General features: G+C 36.5%; 1 protein-coding gene across 1 annotated transcript in view; it reads left to right on the top strand.

The window, feature by feature from the left end:
* LOC104272729 (gamma-aminobutyric acid receptor subunit gamma-3) overlaps window positions 1-19,711 on the top strand; it is a gene marked incomplete at both ends in the record, with an annotated part of 167,604 nt that overhangs the window by 11,068 nt on the left and 136,825 nt on the right. Inside the window, one exon of the mRNA XM_009867801.1 lies at window positions 5,211-5,278. Coding sequence (XP_009866103.1) covers window positions 5,211-5,278 — 68 coding nt within the window. The remainder of the gene's footprint in view (window positions 1-5,210; window positions 5,279-19,711) is intronic.

The raw sequence follows: 19,711 nt of genomic DNA, 5'->3' as shown, positions 1-19,711 counted from the left end.
GAAAGAGTGGTCAGACACTGGAATAGACTGCCTAGGGAGGTGGTTGAGTCTCCATCCCTGGATGTGTTCAACTGTCGTTTAGATGGGGTGTTGGGTGATATGGTTTAGGGGTGACCTTGTAGTGTAGGGCCAATGGTTGGACTTGATGATCCCAAGAGTCTTTTCCAACCTGAATTGTTCTATGATTCTATAAATCATGTTCCCAAGTACCACATCTGCATGTCTTCTAAATACCTCCAGGGATGGGACTCAACACTTCATGTTACTATATCTTTCTTCAAATGCGGTAATTTGTCTTGAAGTATAGAAGTTTTAGGTGACCACAATTTTTTTTTGGAAGTGACTTGTTACCATAGCCATTTGTGTTACAGGAACAAACAGTTAATTAATGTAGCCTATAAGGTCGTGTGAGAAAATACTAATAGTCATCATCACTAATGCAAAGTAAGCATTAACACTATAACCGCTACTGCTACAGTTACTGATAACTGTGTAATGATTTATTATAGCTTTATCTCAATTTAAAAATAGCAATTTATGTGCTAATGAGATACTGTAAAATATCATTATAGAGTAATTTCAAAAAATATCTCATTACTGTAGAGCCAAAATTTTTAGTCTTCTGCATTCAGAAGTCTTGTGGAACTCTAGCCAGAATTTAAGTGTCTGTGTATTTCTGGAACAGAGTTCATATTATGTTTGTTATGTGGTTGCATACCTTCTGAAAATCTAGTGGTAATAGCTTTGCTTCTATAAATATGTGAATATTTATCCATAACATTTTTACCGCCACTGTTTTGGGTAAAACAAGAATAATTTAGACCTAGGCGTTGCCTGAACAGTGTAAGAAAGGATAACTCTTCACAAAAATAAATTTTAATTTTATTTTAAAATTTATGAGAAATCAAATAGTTCTGCTCATGTTTAAATGAACTACCAATAAAATATTTCTAAACATTAAACTTTAAAACATAATTCTAAATATTTATGATTTGCGCAGGAACATAAATGCTATTTAGACAGACTTCAAATGTGGAGGAAGCTCTCTGTAGGAAGCAAACAAAATGGTTTCATTCATGAAATAAGTGTCACTTCTGAATAGCAGGGATCTATCAAAAATTAAGAGATATTTTAAAAGGACAGGATAATTTGATGTACTAAATAAGCATAATAAAATGTCAGGATCTTATTGCAGGTTTTTTTCTCTATGTGACTTGTGAAATGGTATAACAATCCCTTTATTCATTTTCTCAAAAGTCTTTAAAAATTCTCCTGATTTATGTCAAGTTATTTTACAGACATGATAAGCTTGCATGTGTCCAAGAGTAAAGTCTTCATAAATTTTAATGGGAATCAAGATCAGGTACTCTTTATTTCACCAGCATAAATCTATAAAGCAGGACTACACAAATCCCATAGTTGGCCTGCGTGGGTATTTGTAATCAGGGCATTATTTTAGCTGTTTCTGTGTTTGGTTGTTCAGACACACCTGACCAAGCTTTACAGTCGCTGGGTAAGTGTTCACCTGGCTTTTTAAAGGAGCTTTGCAGGCAGTGTTGAACTCACGACTAGGTGTCTTTTGAACTGTCTAAAAGTGTGTAGATTGATTTCACTTGGATGTGTCTTTGCAATCATAGAATCATTAAGGTTGGGAAAGACCTCTAAGACCATCTATTCCAAACGGCAACCCAGCATTACCGTGACCACTAAAATATATCCTGAAGTGCCACGTCTACACGTTTTTTGAACACCTCCAGGGATGGTGACTCCACCACTTCCCTGGGCAGCCTGTTCCAATGCCTCCCCACTCTTTCAGTAAAAACATCTTTCCTAATATCTAATCTAAACCTCCCCTGGTGCAACTTGAGGCCATTTCCTCTTATCATGGTCACAAGGGATAGTCACAAGGCAGACTGGAAAATAAACACTCTCTGATGTGGATCAGATGGGGACTGTTAGCTAAAAATTGGCATTTCCTGCGTTTTGTTTCCAGGTATTTTGATTGGCTTGATAAATCCCCTCCTCAGTTAAAACCAGCACATTTGAAGATCAAATGATTGCAATATGCAGTTGGTTAACCTTAGATAGCATGGTGTAGCAGCATAACACTGCAGTTACTTGGATGTGCTTACATTGTCTTTTAGGGAAAGCTAACTACTGTACATTAAAGAATCTTTCAAAGAACTTTAAGAGGATTGGTACGTTTGTTGACAACCTGTAATTGCTCTCCTGTGTATGATATACACACGGTTCTGCCAGTAATTTTTCTAAGTTTCTGACAGTTCTTCAGAACTATTTTGGGCTGATGCTGTTATCTAAGCAGTGCTGGAGCCGAGTTTCCATTTATTGTCTTATTACCAACTTTTAGTGAGGTATTAGTGCTTTCGTTGTTTAGTCAACAAGACTTCGAGGGCTTTCTTAGTGCAACTCTATGCATGGCTTAAGTCAGCCCATGAACTGAGAGTTCAAAAATGCAGAAAAACAGAGCAGACTTTGAAATAATTGGTAATGTAGCTATTTATGTCTTCCATGGAACTCATTTTATTTTGAAGACTGGTAGGGGCTGAGTTCTTTCTAGTAATACATGATAAATTTAAGACTCAGTTATTTTCTTTTTGATAATGTTTTTTAGTAGAAGTAATCTTAAAATTCTTGCATCATTATGGTCTTTATTTTGAATTAAAATCCTATGATAACAAATCTAAAATTTATATGTGATGTTTTTTCCCAATTTTTATCTGTTTATATCCACAAGATACCACGTGCAACAAGAGCTATACTCTTCTGTCTTTTCTTTCAAAACCTGAACAGATATTTACCATGCAATTGTTATACAATTGTATTTTCTGCCTCTGCCTAGGAAAAAAAAAAATAATTCAAAGGAACTTTCAAGTTTTGTTGTTGTCATAGTGATATGATAGCTTACCTGTTTTTATTTTTATTTTGTTTGTAATCTGAATTTCACTGAGAATGTCTGAGGTGAGATGCTGATTTAATTTGACATAGGAGGTGGCCGCTGCTCAGTTTTCTTCTGTTTTCAGATTAGAGCTTTACTGTGAGTAAGACCAAACTGTCTTTAGCATTAATGAGAAGTGCTTCAGTTTTTATTTTTTTTTTGCACTGCAAGAGGATTTGGCCCAGCATGTTCAGGAGAAATTATCATCTCCTAATCTATATATGTACTTAACTGCAATGATTAAATGAAAATGGATTCCAAACACTGTGTTCTGGTCTTGAACTTTGGCTCTGATCGTGCCAAGATTCAACTGCATGCCAGTTTACATCAGTGAGTTGAGTCCCATTAATGTTCCCTAGAACTCCTTAACGTTGAACTTCCAGCTAGATATGTGCATAAGCCCTAAAAAGATCTGAGCCCTTTATTCCATGTATGCTATCTTGGTAAAAGAGCTAGCTGTATTTCCCTGCTATTACCAATTCCTATGTAATGACATTTATTACTGCATTTGAGGCAAGTCTCATTACCAGAAGCTGCTAGACTCCTATTTAGTTATTAGTTGGGTACAATTAGAGTTGCATTAATCAGTTGTGCTTATTCAACTGAGCTCAGATTTTCTTTTGCTGAAGGGAAGATATGAGTTTTTAAGCCAGCACTTCAGAGAATTTGAAAATGTGACCTTAAATAATCCTGGATGTTCTGACCGTATGCAGTCAAAAAAGTGTGTGGTACATAATGAATTAGAGAGAATGGTTATCATCTTTAACTACTATTTGTACCACTTTAATGTCCTTTTGCAACATTAGATCTGGTCTTCCTAATGATACACGTGTACCAAAATCTTACATGACAAGGCAGCCAGCTTATTTTTTCAGAACCATCCAACTTTTCAGGTACTTTAAAACTCCTTGGCATCTTGTTGTTAGTCTGAAATTTAGGGCATGCCAGCAACTATTATTCATCTTCACATGTGAAGGTTAATGTCTATATTCATAATTGTGCCGGATGGCTTCTTAAGCTTTAGACAAACGAGCTGTTATCCACCCGAGATAAGCTTCCCACAGAACTGTGGTATTTAACTATTCCTCCATACTCTGCTCAGTAGCTTCCCTGAGGAGAGCTCTCTGAGCTTGAGTGGGTGATATACCTGCATTTCCTTGTTCTGGGGGCTTGGGGATTGCTGCAGAAAAGTCCTGAGTTCAGCACAGTTCCCAAACTTCAGTGGTTTGAATTGCTCTCTGGAGACTTTTGAAGACCAAATTGGGGAAGGTGTCTCTATGTGAAATGGAGTTGTCTAACAGAAGCTGTTGGTCTGCTAGGGCCAACATTAATTCTGACAATGCAGGTTACAACAGAATTTATTCTTAGTTTTGGGACAGCTAACCCTGGAGAAAGTAAAATACCAATTTAGATCTTAATTTAGAGGTTAATGTATACCCTGTGGGGGTTGGAAGGAGGGTGGTGTAAGGAAAAAACCCAACAATGTGATCTTCAGTATTGAGTGGCATTGTTTTGTAGCTCGACTACATCACCTGTAAGAGCTATTTGAATAATGAACAGCTTGCACATCGACACCAAAAATGCTGAAAGGAAGATAAATCCTAGTGGCTTCAGCTAAAGAAATGAGTACAGAGCTTACCCTGGCCTGTTAAATCCTGGAAGTCTGAAAATGTGGAAGACCGTGTGAGAAACTTCTATTGACTAAACCAAATCAAATTCAGAAACCTTTGGATGAATGAGTGCAAAGACAATGTGGGCTGAAGGGAGTAAGTCAAAACTGATAGGAGAAGAGTTGCTGAGGTTTAGCTGAATGGATTTCGTAGTGATTTTACTCTTAAGTTAGGATGATTTCAGGGCTGATGAGGTGAGAAAATCTTGAAGGATTTTTTGACGTGGGACAAACATTCTAAAGGACCTACGTGTTGAGGAAGTGGGAAAAAGTGATATGATGAATAGTTTCATGTCAGTCATCTCAGATTTTGACTTTGAGCCACTGTGCTTAGCACTGAAAGTTCTGTTAACAAATTGCTGCTCAGATAAACGGGGATCGTAATGATGAAGTTGTACAGGCTGTAATTTACAGCAGTTTTTATTGGGTAGGAGGAAAAGAACGTTGTCTTCCTGAAAAGTACATAATCCATATTTCTCAGTGGTCCTACCTGAAGAGTAGACCTTACAGTTATTTGGGGAGAAAATATTTAAAGTCATTACTTATATTTTCTTCAAAATAATATTATTTTTTTTTTCTCCACAGTAAAACCAACAGTTATTGATGTTGACATTTATGTCAACAGCATTGGTCCTGTTTCATCAATAAATATGGTAAGTGACTTGCTAATGGTATCAATACTAGCTTTTGAAAAAGACAATAAACACCACTGGGATAAGTTATTCTGAGTGCTGATTTAGTTCTGTTTTCAGCTATAGCTCTGTTTTTCAGATGACTGTTTTGTGTCTTCTCAAGAGAAAATCAGACCTACAGGCAATAGTACGTTCTGTGTTGTCTATCACAAAATGCTGGTAGATCTTGAACAGTAAAATAGCTATTTTAGAAAAAAAGTATTTATGAAGCAAAAGTATTGTCAAGCAAATTCTTAAATTAATGTTTCAAGAGTCATTTGAATATACAGAGCTTCATTATGTGGACTTAATGAGAGTCATTGCATACTATCGGTGTATTTATTTGAAATTCATCATCTCTTCATTGGTTACTTTTCTTTCACTGAGTTATTAACAATCATTAGCCTTAAAGAGTAATTTTGAAGAAGTTATACATGGCTGTACTGCATATATAAAGGCAGGAGAAACTGAAACAGTTTGTGTGATACTGTGACAACAGTGAACCTAGCAAAACGTAACAGTTGGTTAGATGTGGTCTTCTTAACTCCAGGGCATTCCTCAGCTCTGCAGCAACACCCCCTAATTTAGAGAGCAAGCTGGATATTCATGTAGCTATGGAGGTATGGGTTACTCTGTCTGCTTGTGCAACTTCAAGTTTGAATTCAGCATAGTATTCCTCTTTGTAAAATAGGCTGATTTTTTTCTCAGTGCAACTTGGAAGTGGAGAACCTGTTCACATCTTAATTTACCTTAAGCTCTTATACTAACCTCTGCAAAGCAATGACTTTTTCTTGTTCACAGTGGCACTCAGATGCTGCTGTGAACAATGGTGATTTAAGAAATAAATAACTTCACTGCATATGTGTTTTGTATTTTTGGAATGAAAGCTCCTGAATTTAAAAGGTGGCCATTCAGCCGGATTGTTTGATTTTGCCTATGTGTATGGGAGAATGTAAATTATTGCAGCGTGTCAAATGTTGGGAGGTCAGACTCCTATGCCCCCTGGCAATGGGAAATCTGGCAAGTAAAGACAGGCCAAATTATGTGCTAGGAATAACCTGGCCACATGTTCCAAGAGTGTGAAATGGTCATATTTCATGTGAAGCACTGAATGTCAGGCAATGGGATTATCTGCTTTGTTCTTGAACAAATAAATAGCTAATTATCTTGCCCTTCCCTGACTGTGTACCAAAAATGACTTGTCTGGGGAATGATTTATTTAAAGATGTGTTCTGCTTATGGTCTTCAGGCTTCCATTTATATATACGGTGGGAAGGGGTACTTCTTTAAAAATAGTGAGGGCAGTGGTGAGGATGCTTAATTTTCAAAGTTTTTTTTGTTTTGTCACTCTGAATTAGCTTGTAAGCAGCATTCTGAGGTGCTGGAAATGTATGTGGAACAGTAATTAAGAAAGCGTTTGATTGGAACTGCTTTAGGTAGGAATAAAAAACCCCCAGTTCTTTGAAGATTATTATGGCACAGTCAAAATATAACTATGTTACTTATCCCTTAACTTTGCGATCAGAATATCTTACGGCACAAGATGGAAAGATGCACCAAAATATCAATTTTAAAGAATTCATACTGTATCTCTTTGATAGTAGGTAGTCTTATAAAGATAGTTAATGTGTATACGACACAGAGATATTTCTTGGCTACAGATGAAAAAAAATATGTATATTCTGTAAGGGCAGAATGGTAAAACAACGATGTAGGTACCTGAAGTTTTAAGGACTCAAGTACACTTAAAGCTATATTTAAGCGTTGAATAGAGATGGACGTTGCTTCAGATATGCTTGTGGACAGTATATCCCACTGAAACTGAATCTTAACTACCTAAGCACTTCTGAGTTTTACTTCTGTTCTCAAACCTATATTTTCAGTATAGGAGATTAACATTAGGCGCTCAAATGTAGCAAACTTTTGTCCAAAAAGCTCCATTTCTGCTCTGTTATTTTGGAGTTTTTTCAAACATACAAAAGAGAGCAGAAATGAGCTAGCAGTCTCAAATTTACAATGAAGATGGAAAGTCATCCTCACAAACCTACAAGCTATGGTGCTGTATAATAACTTGTCTCTTCAGTGGCAGAATTGATTGAGGAGTTACTTTTCCACCCACTTGTGTTATTTCAACTGTTTGGCTACAGCATGTCATAGTTCTGTGATGTTCTTCTAGGAAAAAAAAAAACTAAGCATTTTTTGTAATTAAATTTTTTTTAAATGAGCACTTTTTCATGTAGCCTATGAACTGCTGGATCGTGGGTACACAAACAGCTGAACAGAAACAGTACCTGGAAGTTCCCTGTAGCAGAGGACGAGCAAGGAAGATACCATCTTCAGTCTAAATCCTGTCATATAATTGAACTCTCAAAGAGAGAAGAGTGTGTGTGAAAATCATGTACAGAATTTAAAATAGTATTCTGGGAGAAACAAACAAAAAAAAAGAGTATTCTTATGAGAATCTACATATGCTATATTTCTCAGTATGGCAGGAACTTTTAAATTTTCTCCTCTAAATAGTTAATAAAAGTTGAGCTGTTCTGTCAAGACAACTCGGCAAGATGGTGGTTGATTGAGCAAAAAGAAAGATGATTACATTGATTTCCATTTCTTCTATTTCAAGAGTGAGACCATCAACATATACAAGGAGGACTTCCCTGCTGTGTACTTCCAAACTTAGCCCTTAGCTCTAACACTTTTTTCTTAATATGCAGTACATCTGAGGGAAAATCACATTGACCTTCTCTAGAGATCAAAATCTAAAGGTATATTTTCTTATCAGTTTTCATCAGCATTTTTCATCCTGTGGATGAAACCTAGGAAGTAAAATAATTTTCTTTATCTATTCAGTGGGAGTTCAGTTGAATGTTCAAGCCAGTTTTGTAGAGCAAAGCTTTTCAGATGTCAATAACTTTGTTGTAACTCTGATTAGACTTGAGTATGAATATTAATATCTCATTGTTTCTTTAACAGTCAGGAAAAAATCCAGTTGCTACTAGACACCTACCTACAGCAAAGATAACCTCAGTTGAATTGTCTGTGAACACTTGTGGTCTTGAGGAAAAGGAACTCCTCTTAGACTAAGGCTGGAAGTGCTACAAGGGAAAGAAATGTTAGAGATCCTTTAAAAAGGCTTGCAATCAAGGGAAAGGTGATGTTCTTTGTGGCAAAGATGGCATAATCCACAGGAATATATGGCTGACCTTGCATTCCAGACTGTTTGCAGAGGGTTTATGCCACTTCCCCTAAAGGCCTTACCAGTGATTCGTTTCCTAGTTGCTTTCAAGAAAATCAATTTAGAACCTCAAGATTTCCAGAAAAAACAGAAGTGATTGTGAGAGGGTAATGCAGATGCTCTTCTCTTAAAGAGTCATCATTATACATCTTTATGATGACAATAGAAACTCGTTTTCTGGGTAGAGAGTGGTGACTCTTCCTTTATGTGTGACATGGAACATTTCTTTGGGCACGGTCTAAAATAAGCTAATGTTAAGTAACAAGAAATGGGAATTGTGTAGGAATAAAGAAGTAGAAGCAGGCTGAATAATGAACTGAGTGATACTAGGAGGTAATATCAAGTGGCAGTTCCTTTGAAGCAGAAAGTAATTTCAGCATTTTGAGCTATGGCATGATGTTATGAAATGACAGAAATTATTGATCCTAGCCAAGAATATATTGAAATTTAAGACTCTGAGATGTTGGAATGCCCATTCAAAAATTTTAGGGTGGCTTTTTAACAGATAAAAGCCATCTATTGTATAAATATATTGATGCCTGTCCTTTATCAAAACACATCACAGGATGTGAGTTTGGACTCATTTAAAAGAAACATAATCTGATTGATCTAAAAATAAATGACACATGGATGTTCTGAGACAAATTAAATCATCCTGTGTGTGTATTATATCCGTTTGTCTTAGTTTTCATCTCTTCGTAGAGTAAGGTACAGAAATCTGCAACTTGCCATTTCATATTACAATGTCGTTAGAGACCCTGACTTGTAAGATGCACAATATTCATATCTATTGCAAGATTTTATTTCAACCTTCTCTGTATTTAAAAGCTCTGTTATATCTATATTCGTAATGAACATTATTTCACTGCTGTTAAGGATCTTCTTCTGCAGTCTTGTTTATTTTTCCTTACACTTTATAGTGTAAAACAAGTGTATGATTTCCAAATCACTCATTTTTCATGTATTAGTGCCTTTTTTTTTGAACATTTACCATTCAAAATGGTGTCCAGAAAGCATATGCTTTTGCTTTAAAATCCATACATCCAACCAACAATCCAGCTCTTGTCAACAACAGCAAAAGTTTGCAAGTTGCTGTATGAAACTTAAGTCTTAATGTGACTTACTGTTACCTGGTTTTCTATAGATAAGAACAACTGGTTTGTGTATAAAAGAACAAAAAAAGGAGAGAGACCATGTCAATATGCAAAGAAGGAATCAGATGTAACTGATGGGAAAAAAAAAATCCTAGAAGTAGTTTTGTGAGATAGAAATGTAAACACACTGATATTATATGGACTATTAAATCTCAATAGCATCAAAATCTGTGTGGTTTTATGTACACACATGTAGTCTTAACTGAGTAGCTACAGGTATCTGAGGCTGCAGCACAAGTTGCTGGTAAAGGAAGAATTTGATACCTGTATGGTTTTAGCAAGTGGGATCTCATTTTAACACAGCTATACAGAAAGTATGTTGAGGAAACAGTGTGAGAAACAAGCTTATAAACTATAGTTACCTATTCATAAAATTATTTATTGGTTATCTGCTGGATATTGTTCATTTCTTTATTCTCAGGTGATCTGAAAAGGTAATTCGTAGAGTGTGTCTTTTGTGTGTTTCATCACTTCATGCTTTTGTGTCCACTCTAGGCTATGTCATACCTCTTTATGGAAGCTATATTTGCTTTTATTCTACAACTCTTAACTGAAAAAAGGAATCTTTACTCTTTTTTTTTTCCTCCTTAATGTATTGATAGACTTCTTTGAACTTCAGTTTCAAAGTCCCCACATACTCATTTTGCTTCTCCACTAGACATGATAGGTATTTAAAAGAATAGTCTTGATGTGGAGACTTGTCTAAAATATTATTCAGAGCTTATAATTAAGTCTGAATTTCTTGCATATTTTTAGTCTCTGTGTCTAGTTACTTAATAGTTCAAACTATTCTTATATCATCTGCAATTACAGAAACATAGCCTGGTGAATCTTTCCATAATAACAGCAAAGCTAATTGAAGTCTAGATTTCATCCATTCTTTCACCCCACTGTGTAACCCCAAGAATTTCCTTCACAGGTTTCTTCTCAAAGATAACGCAAGATGCTATTTCAGCACCAGTCTGATGTGTTGTTGTCGTTAACTTGGAGTGGTTTTTCTGTCTCACTGTTTTACTTTAATCTATTTGAAAAGCAAAATATATATTACAAAACAATAAAGTGTAAGGAGGTGGTTTCTGTTTTTGCGGGGTGAGTTTTCCACTCGGTGAGTTCAGATTATCTCTAAGATAATGGAATGGCTCAGGATGTTTGTATTTTTCCCTGCAATTTTTATAAGCTTCTTTTTTGTTCTGGGACCTAAGAAAATACTGAAGTCTTGGATTAAATTGTGATTTGAATGGGTTTGTTCATTTATGAGGGCTGACATACTAACTGTACACTTAAACATTTTGCTAGATAATGATCAAGTTACTATTCTTGTTTCTAGAGCATATTTATATACTGCCATTAAGTTTGGATCACTCATAAAAAGGTATGAATTATAGAAAACTTTTAAACTGCATGGATTTTTGCTGATAAATCAAAATCACATCACATACAGTCTCATTCTTGTTGCTTCAAGTTCTGGCAGTCAGTATCTTGCTATTAAAATGTTTCTGGAAGGTAGCAGTAGTAAGCTGAAACTTGAGTCTATTTATGACCTGTTTTACCATTGAGTTTATGAGAGGCTAAAATAATCTCAGAAGTGAAACAGAGTGAAAAAGAGAAAGCTGAAGGGAAAGAAATGGGCATGGATTGATTTTTTTTTCACATATCATGTTGAAAGCTTCCACTTTTGGTCTCCTCTAGAGCCGCACTTTTTGTAACGAAAGTAGGACCTAACTGATAGACACTTGGATAAAGGCCTTAGGCTACCTTCGTTTGGCTTGCAATGGGACGGACAAGCATAATGTTCATTTTTCTGTAATGAAGCTTGTGTACTGTGATATGTAGCAGTAAAATACTTACAGCTATAATTTACTCCGTTGGCAGAAAATCCAGGGTGCTTCTTGCAGAAATGATAGTTTCTGTCACAAGTCTTTGGTAATGGACTAGTCTTCTGTCTGCTGGTCTGTCTTATCAGAGTTCAAATAGATTGTCAAATATGGATGACTTAGCTGTAGTGTTGTCTCAAGTTTACTTTCAGTAATATGGTAGAATGAAATGTCTCATCTGCTCAGTAATAGGCATTTAAAAATGTTCTGAAGAACAGCTAGACTGAATGTTTTTTTCCATAGCTAAGCAGTACTACAATAATCTAACAGGTACCTCATCTCAGAGTGAATGAATTGGCCTTTGTACAACATATGGAAAGAACGTACTTTCCAGTCTGATGTCAACTCTTACGCTTGATTTCTTCTACTTCAGTAGCCTATTGCTTGGGCCTGCAGGTCACAGGCTTTAGAGTAGGTGTATATTCTGTTACAGTTCCTTTAGAAAGTAACATCTGCCTTCCTTATCTGTCCAGTGCTATATAGCTTCACTTTTTTTATTGCCAACATTTGGGAAAGTTAATTTAGAAAGGCTATGGCTAAATCCTTGCAAAGGATATTGAATTACTTTAGGGTAAATTGAGGGTCTCTTTGCCTAAATCAATTTAGTTTTTGAGTGGTCAAGCATTTATCAACTTTGGTTTGGAGCTTGAGCTTTCCATTATTGCTCCATGAAAGAGTAATTACTTTTGTGTCGACCTGTTTATTGAATTCTTCTATAATACTGACGTAATTTAAACCATGGTGTCCTGGTTTAAGAGCACTGGGATAGAAGTTTTCTGGGGCTGCCTGGAACATGAGACAATCACGATGGGGAAGGAGGGGCAGCTGTACCTGTCGGGGAAAGAGGATGGGGCAGATGACCAATCACAGTGTTTCTTCCCAGGCTGCTCAATATATAAGGTCTTTAGTGCCTGCTGTTCTGGAAGGGTTGCCATTGGCTCTTTGTCATCTCTCCCTGTGCTGCTGATGTTCCCTCCTCCTATTTTTGTGCTGTGGACATGTTGATGCGGACATGTCACCTTCCCCTGCCTCCTTAGATGGGAGTGGTGTGGCTGCTCTAAGGCTTCCTTTTCTGTTTTTTGTGGACTGTCATTGGGACTCCGGGCTTGGGAGCTTCTGTCTGCTGCTGAGTCCAGTCTGGGACCTTTCTGCTCAGGGCCTAGTTGCCATCTGGAAGGAACAGTTTCCATATTAACGTAGTCTCTTACATATTTGAATATGTTTATGTACTTGTATAGTAGCTGTATATAGTTCAATATCTTCATTGTTACTGGTATTTTCTTTTTCATTAAACTGGTTCAAACTCAAAGCCTCTCTCCCTGATTCCCCTGTTATGCTCCCCTGGGAGGGATGTGGGGGGATCACAGAGAGCATCTTTCAGAATTTGGTGGCTGGCCCAGCCTTAAACTTCAATACATACTTTTGAGATTTGGGTCTTCCTTACTTCTTGCAGTGATGGATTTATCCAAGAAACAAACTGATGTTGCCTATTGGTTCTGCAAACAATGGAGCACTTCTAATGACAATTTGTACTAACGTATCATGTTACAAAGTTTTGGGAATGCAGACCCAGCCATCACAGCATCCATAGAGTGATTTCACATTACAAATGTGTTTGTAGTTAGGAAGGAACATCTGAATACAGCATGACCCCATAAAATCCCTAATTGGGTTACAGAAGAGTCTTTATGTTTCTGTAAGTTTTTTCATTGGTAAAGAATGAATACTATTCATTAGTGTCATTTAAATATCAGAAAAATGCCCTTCATTTTTCACACCATCATTATAATGAATAAAACCCAGAAGAACCCACGTACCTTAAATTTTCCACATGAGAGCTTGTCATCAGTCTAATTTGACATAATTTCCTTTATTGTCTCATTGCTGAAAAATAAGATTTAGAGAATTGTATTTAATTTTCCCTCAAGCTTTTTTAGTGAACATGGTTTCCCTTGTCTCTTAAGTACTCTAGACATGCTGTTTCTGATCCAGACAAGGGATTTCTGCTGAGTGATTACACAGAACTGAATAAAATAAAGGCTTGATTTCTGCAATTAAAAAAGTCCACAGTCTGCAGGGGTGTATCTGTATCTCAACACCTCCATGCTTTTGTTAATATCATACACTTTTCTCCTTTTAAATCACTGTAGTCTTCATTTATTACTTTCTTGATCTGAAGAAGGGACTGTTACGTGGTTAAAAATAATGATATTATAGGTTCTTTATATGTTCTTGTAGGTTTCTTTCCCCAAAGCTTTCTCCACCTCTGTCTTGTCTCTGCTTTTTTTTAAACTTTTAAGATACAGGTGGTTCTGCTACATACTGTGCTGAACAAGCTGTTTTCTACCCTGAAACCCACTATCTTGTCCAGAAACTTATGTCTCTTTTACTGCTTCCACAAATTACATTTGTGACCCTTGAATGCTAAAGAAATTTTGTGAGAGGAAGATATTTTTGTAACTATTATTAGGTTTTTGCACACTACACAGAAGCAGACAATTATGACCATAGAATTTTGATTGTATTTTAGCTTGACATCTTCAGTATTACAGTAAGAGTCACTCTATTAAAAATAGCAACAAACATTTTAATGTTAATATAATAATTTTGCTAAGCATTTTTTAAAATTTTGAAATTTAAAGATAAGGAAACTACTCAGGGGTCTAGGACATAAAATTCTCAAGGCTATTGTGAGATTCTTAAACCAAAGAAACTGCTGTCTTCCTTTCTGACTATTTTCTGTGCATAACCCAAGGCTAGCTGCATGTGCTCAGAGCTTATCAAGGAAACTACATTCCTTGGAAGACTTGGGAGCAGGGATAACTGATTCTTGCTTTCTCTGACTTGCTTTAGCATATTTTGCAAGGAGAAGAGAATTTTTAAAAGTGCTTAAGGAACTCAGTCATGGGAGATATTAAATATTTAGTTATAGTAACCTGCTGTAATTCTGGTATATATGACTTGATAAATTTAGGGCCATGTTCACAAAGATATGAAGGTGCCAAGCTCTTTCTTACAGTGCTTAACATAAGTGTCACTGGTTGTTAAATACTTATATCAGCCTGAGTTCCACTGGTATTTTCTTCGCAATTCTTCCTTGATTTGTGTGAGATTAGAAATTTAGAAAAAAATCTGTATGATTCTTGGCACTTTCTTTAAGTATTCTTTGATAGGATTTCTGGTCTTAATAAAACAAAAAAGTTGTAGTAATAGGATTGCTGTACCTGTTGTGATTTGAGATTTTAAAAAACAAACAAAAAAACCCCCCGAAGGAAATGAGTCCGGCTGTTATAAAGGCATATTTCAAGAAATGGAGAAACCCTTAGTCATGCAGACACTTTATCATGTTTGATATAGACACAGTAATGATTACACTGTCATGGAATCTGCTTCTGTATTAATATTCTTCTATGAAGTCAAAAGTGCCTGTGAAGACTGTATGGGAGAAACAGAATAAATATAATGCATCACAGTGAACTGTAACAGAGGAGGAAAGACAAAAATGGTTGGCTACTATTTTGAGAATGTTTCATAAGACAACTATGCTTTTTCAGACCTCCTGGTCCTTATCCTCAAGAGAGATTACTAAACCTTCAAAAGAAGAACGCTGGAAACTAAATTGCGTAATTGTGTTGAATATGGAAAACCACAAGCTCAATTAGTGGCAAGGGGTTTATGTCTCTGTACAACTTGTTCTGCTGGTAACTTCTGCAAGTGGTAACTGCTTGTCACCTTTCCTGTCTGTTGCATCTTCTGATTCAGTTGTACATGCTAACCTTCATCTTGATTGTCAGTTGATTAATGTAACTTATTTTTCTCCAGAACATATTAATCTTAAAAGACTTGAAGTTTGCAGTGTTTTCCTCAGATCAGAAAAGGGGAATGTGTGCCCAAGATCTTGTGATTTGTCTTTTTGTATTGTTTACCTAGTAAGAATAAATTACCTCTCTTTTCAGACCTTGCCTCTCAAAATTGTTCTTGGAAGCAGTAGCTAGTGGACTCAAGGGATAGTGAGCTTTGGCTGATAGTTCATGTTTGGTAAAGTGTGTTGGCTGGCTGAGACAAAGAAATAACTGCCATCTGCCTACACACACTCCACATATCAGACTCTGATAGTTGTGTGCTTTGAAATGGCTTTTCAAGTGGATATTTCCCTAAGGTATATTTACTGCACCGTGCACAGTATGGTTTTTTCCGTTACCTAGAAGTCCCGTAGATTGAGGTTGAAGTACAAGGCAATCAAAATAGTGAACTGTAGAAGGGTATGACCTGATTCTTACAATTTATAGAGATTATTATCTTGTAATAAAAAATATTTTTTTTCTCATAATGACAGTTACTTGATTTTACTGCTTTTAGTAATTGATGAATTGAGATCACCATGCTGTTTGCTGGTGTTCCCCACTGTAAATGGAAATGAAAAAAAATCATCCTGCATTATCTGCCTCAGTCTTGGTCTTCATTTCTCTGGGTGAAATTGTCACTTGATCACATGCTCGCTAAACATCTGGCCATCTTTAAGGCAAAGCAGTTTCAATTTTCCTAAATTGGACTTCATGCATTATGCAAACGTTAGTTCATTAGACACTGAGATGAGCTATCAAGCTATATTGTTTGGTCAGAATAATGTAGGCTTGCCTCTCGTCTCAGTGCTGGTTTGAAATCAGACTAACAATTTTGGATAAATTCAGTTCATGCAATCATTTTTGCTTGTGATTCAATTAGGGCATACATAGGGATCTAGGTAAAAGCAGTCAACGGTTTTGTCTCTGTTTCTGACATGCCAATACCTATGTGCAATGCATAAACAATAAAAGAGCTAAATTAATCTCTCAGGAAGTGAATGGAACGATGCCAGACATAAATCTGAGCCATGTTCCCCTACAATATTCTACACTAAGAGGCTAATAATAAGATCCTAAGAAACCCAAAGTTTATTTTAGTAGTAGAGTAATGCCTTCTGTCTTTTCTTTTAATTGGCAATATTGTGGAGAGTGCAAGTGAACGACGAATAATTGGGATTTTTTCAGTGCTGGATGGGTCCTAATAAACAGATGATGCGTACAGCAGTGAGAGATCTGCCTGCTGCTTAATGCTGTGGTTTGAATTCCACAGAGGGCCCAGGTTCTCACTCACATAAATAGCAATGTGCTAGTCTGTGCTAGTCCATAGGCTGCTGCTTTCATATTTCTTTTTTTCCTAAGTGCTTCTCATTGTTTCGAGATTATAAGATTAGGTATCAGAAGGTTTTTTTGTTAATTTTGTTTTGCTTTGCACAATACTCGATTCTATCATTCTTTTGTAAAGTGTATTAAAAAAAAAAAGACTGCAAGATTGTCTGACTGCACTCACCTGAAAGGTAACTTTGTCTTCGTTGTTCTCCCTGCAATGTGTTCTCTGGCTCTCTGGTGTCTGAAACTGTAATATAGCGGAGCATTTTTTTGCCTTCTGGATGGTACTGTAAGAATAGTAAAAAGAAAAGGAAAGTGAAAACAAATGTAGCAAATTTAGGGGAACACCTTAAAGAGAGAAAATTTGATCTTTATTTTGGGAGCTGCCTGACTGGACCAGCATACAAAGCTTTCGACATATTGTGGCACTGCTAGATTAGCCAACTGCAAAGAAGCAGCTTCAAAGAATTATTTAGGAGTTACCTTTGGATTTTCAAAAGATCTGGCTAAACTGGTATTGTGTGAAAGTTGTAGCTAATGGGAACGATGATAGCTGATCCATTGAATAGCCAACTTATGATTCTTTGGTTTAACCCAGATTTATGCATGAAAATGTTGCTGATGTAGCAGTGTTTAGTACTGTGACTTCTTTTAAAATACCTCACCAGAAAAGCCAATGGCTAGAGCATGGAATAAAAGCATTTTGCTCGTAAAACTGTACATGAAAATGAGCAACTGGGTACAACCGTTGGGTATAGAAGTACCTGTGCTGGCAGTTGCATTCACTGGCATTGTACAAGTAAACTATATCATCACATTGAGAAGGTAAGCTTATTTAATAGGAAGAATGTAAACACATATATATAAATATAAAATTTATTTCTCACACAGAAAAACTCCATACTTTCTTAGGTTTCATGAAACTGGAAATGCTTCCTTTTTTACTGGTGCTAATATATCATAGCCTATGTCTATATATAGGCTGTGGTAAGAGATTAACATCTCTCAAATTTTAAACTCTCCGTAGGTCTAGGGATACAAAAGTCTTTGTAAAACTCTTTGTATAACATGTCAAACAAACCAGCAATCAAAATTAATTAAATAAAAATGAGGGACATACAGAAATATGTCAGCTCCTAAATGAGTGACCTGATTTCTGCTGATTATCACAAGGAAGTCAAAGTCAGGAACTGGAGTGAAAGTGCTCTTTCATTATGTTTGTGTTTAATTGAACTTTACAAGGCTTGGCTTCTATTTTCATTCAGGATCTGAAGCCCTTTCATGGGCTAAATCTCCATTTTTTTTTAACTGAGGATGAGACTCAGGAGAGGGTCAGTTTTACTTATAAAACTGTAGATAATTTTGGCCTTACCTAGTACTATGTTCCCGTGGAATTATCCTGGATTATATATATACAATACAAAATGTGAAATAAGTGTATAAGTACTTGGGGTTGATGTTATAATCTAACTGAACATCCACATAATATTTTTCCTTATAAATAATGATTTTCAGCTGAGTGCTGTAAAGACTTGGGGTAAAGTTTTCAACAGCATATATCCATAACAATACTTTGTCAAAAGCAGCTCAGACAGTGGCTTGTCTATTTCTGAAACAAAATTAAGAAGCAATTTTTTAAGCTTCTCCTTAAACTTTACTACCTCATGCTAGTTAGAAAGGACATTAAATTTTAAGGCACTGGAGTGAATGGAGAGAGAGAATTGTGCATTTCCTGTATGTCAGAGACGCCTTCTGTTGTCACAGTGAAAATCTGCCTGCAAGTCTGTTTGCACCTGCTCTGCAGAGAAAAACCACTTTAGCAGCTTAAATCTTTGATTCCACCTGTGTTCCATATGTTTTGGTCTGAGTGTGGGCCAGATTTCCTGAGGAGCTTACATTTGAGCTACTCCAGCTGATGTGAGAGAACAGCATTCTGTGCTCTTGCTGCCTTGCAGCAGCATAGAGGCAGGACTTATCTGACTGCAATGGATAAGGGGCTAGGGGTAGTGTCAGGTGGTGGAGTGCATGAAATAAATGTGAGAAAAACTGACTGGGACATGGGCATGCTAAGGAGCATAAAAGCCTGAGGACTGGCCAAGTGTGATCAGTAGGAATGGACTGAAGTGTTGAAGTATGGAGAAATCAGGACTAGAGATAAGAAAAAAGAGCAGGATGAAAGGGGCATGCCAGGGAGAAAGGATAGAAAAACCTGTTAGTAAAGCTCTCATGCTCCTCTGAAATCTAAGAGGGAATTCAAGGCTATGCTCAAGCTCCATTTTTGTAGCTGTGTGCAAGTTTGGACGTAAGCGTCTTGACTGTTATATTCATATTGCCTATGGGGATGGCTATCAGCTGTGAACTACTCTCCATGTATTTCACCTTATCTAAGTAGACAACTGAGTCACTCAGAAGGTGTAGTGAGTGTGCAGGGAGGGCCAATGTGTAGCTGGAAAGATAACCACACAATCTAGGCTTAGGCCTGCGTACGTTTAATGCAAAGGAACCGTACAGGGGTAGTGCCAATCCTAAGTTCCTTACCATTCTTAACATTAAACTTTCATAAAACCCAGTAGCAAACTCTTATTGACGGGAATGGCAAGAACCGGTTTGTTGTTACTGGGAACTAAGAAGTTTTTCCAGCTCAAATAGAGCTGACTGTGATGGAGGTGATATTTCGAATTCTGTTTACCAACAAAAATGATGATATGGAGGCATGTAATAGGATATTTTGTATGTAAAAAGCTAGGAAAGTATTCAAAAAAGTTATGTTTAAAGACTTTTTGGGATTGAAAAGTCAAATTTAAGTTGATTTTTTTTCCTGTTTGCAGTCAAGCATGAATATAGCCCTACGTTTCTTGATAATCTGCCATGTTTCTGCAAAAATACTTCCTCCTTTAGCATACACAAAGCTTCTCTGGTCTGACTCTGTTCGTTAAAGGAGATTTCTCATTATTGCTATTGCAATACCAGCAGGTGTTTGT

Source organism: Apaloderma vittatum, unplaced genomic scaffold, assembly GCF_000703405.1.
Source record: "Apaloderma vittatum isolate BGI_N311 unplaced genomic scaffold, ASM70340v1 scaffold1244, whole genome shotgun sequence".
NCBI classification, from domain to species: domain Eukaryota; kingdom Metazoa; phylum Chordata; class Aves; order Trogoniformes; family Trogonidae; genus Apaloderma; species Apaloderma vittatum.
This window is presented reverse-complemented; position numbering and strand designations above follow the sequence as displayed.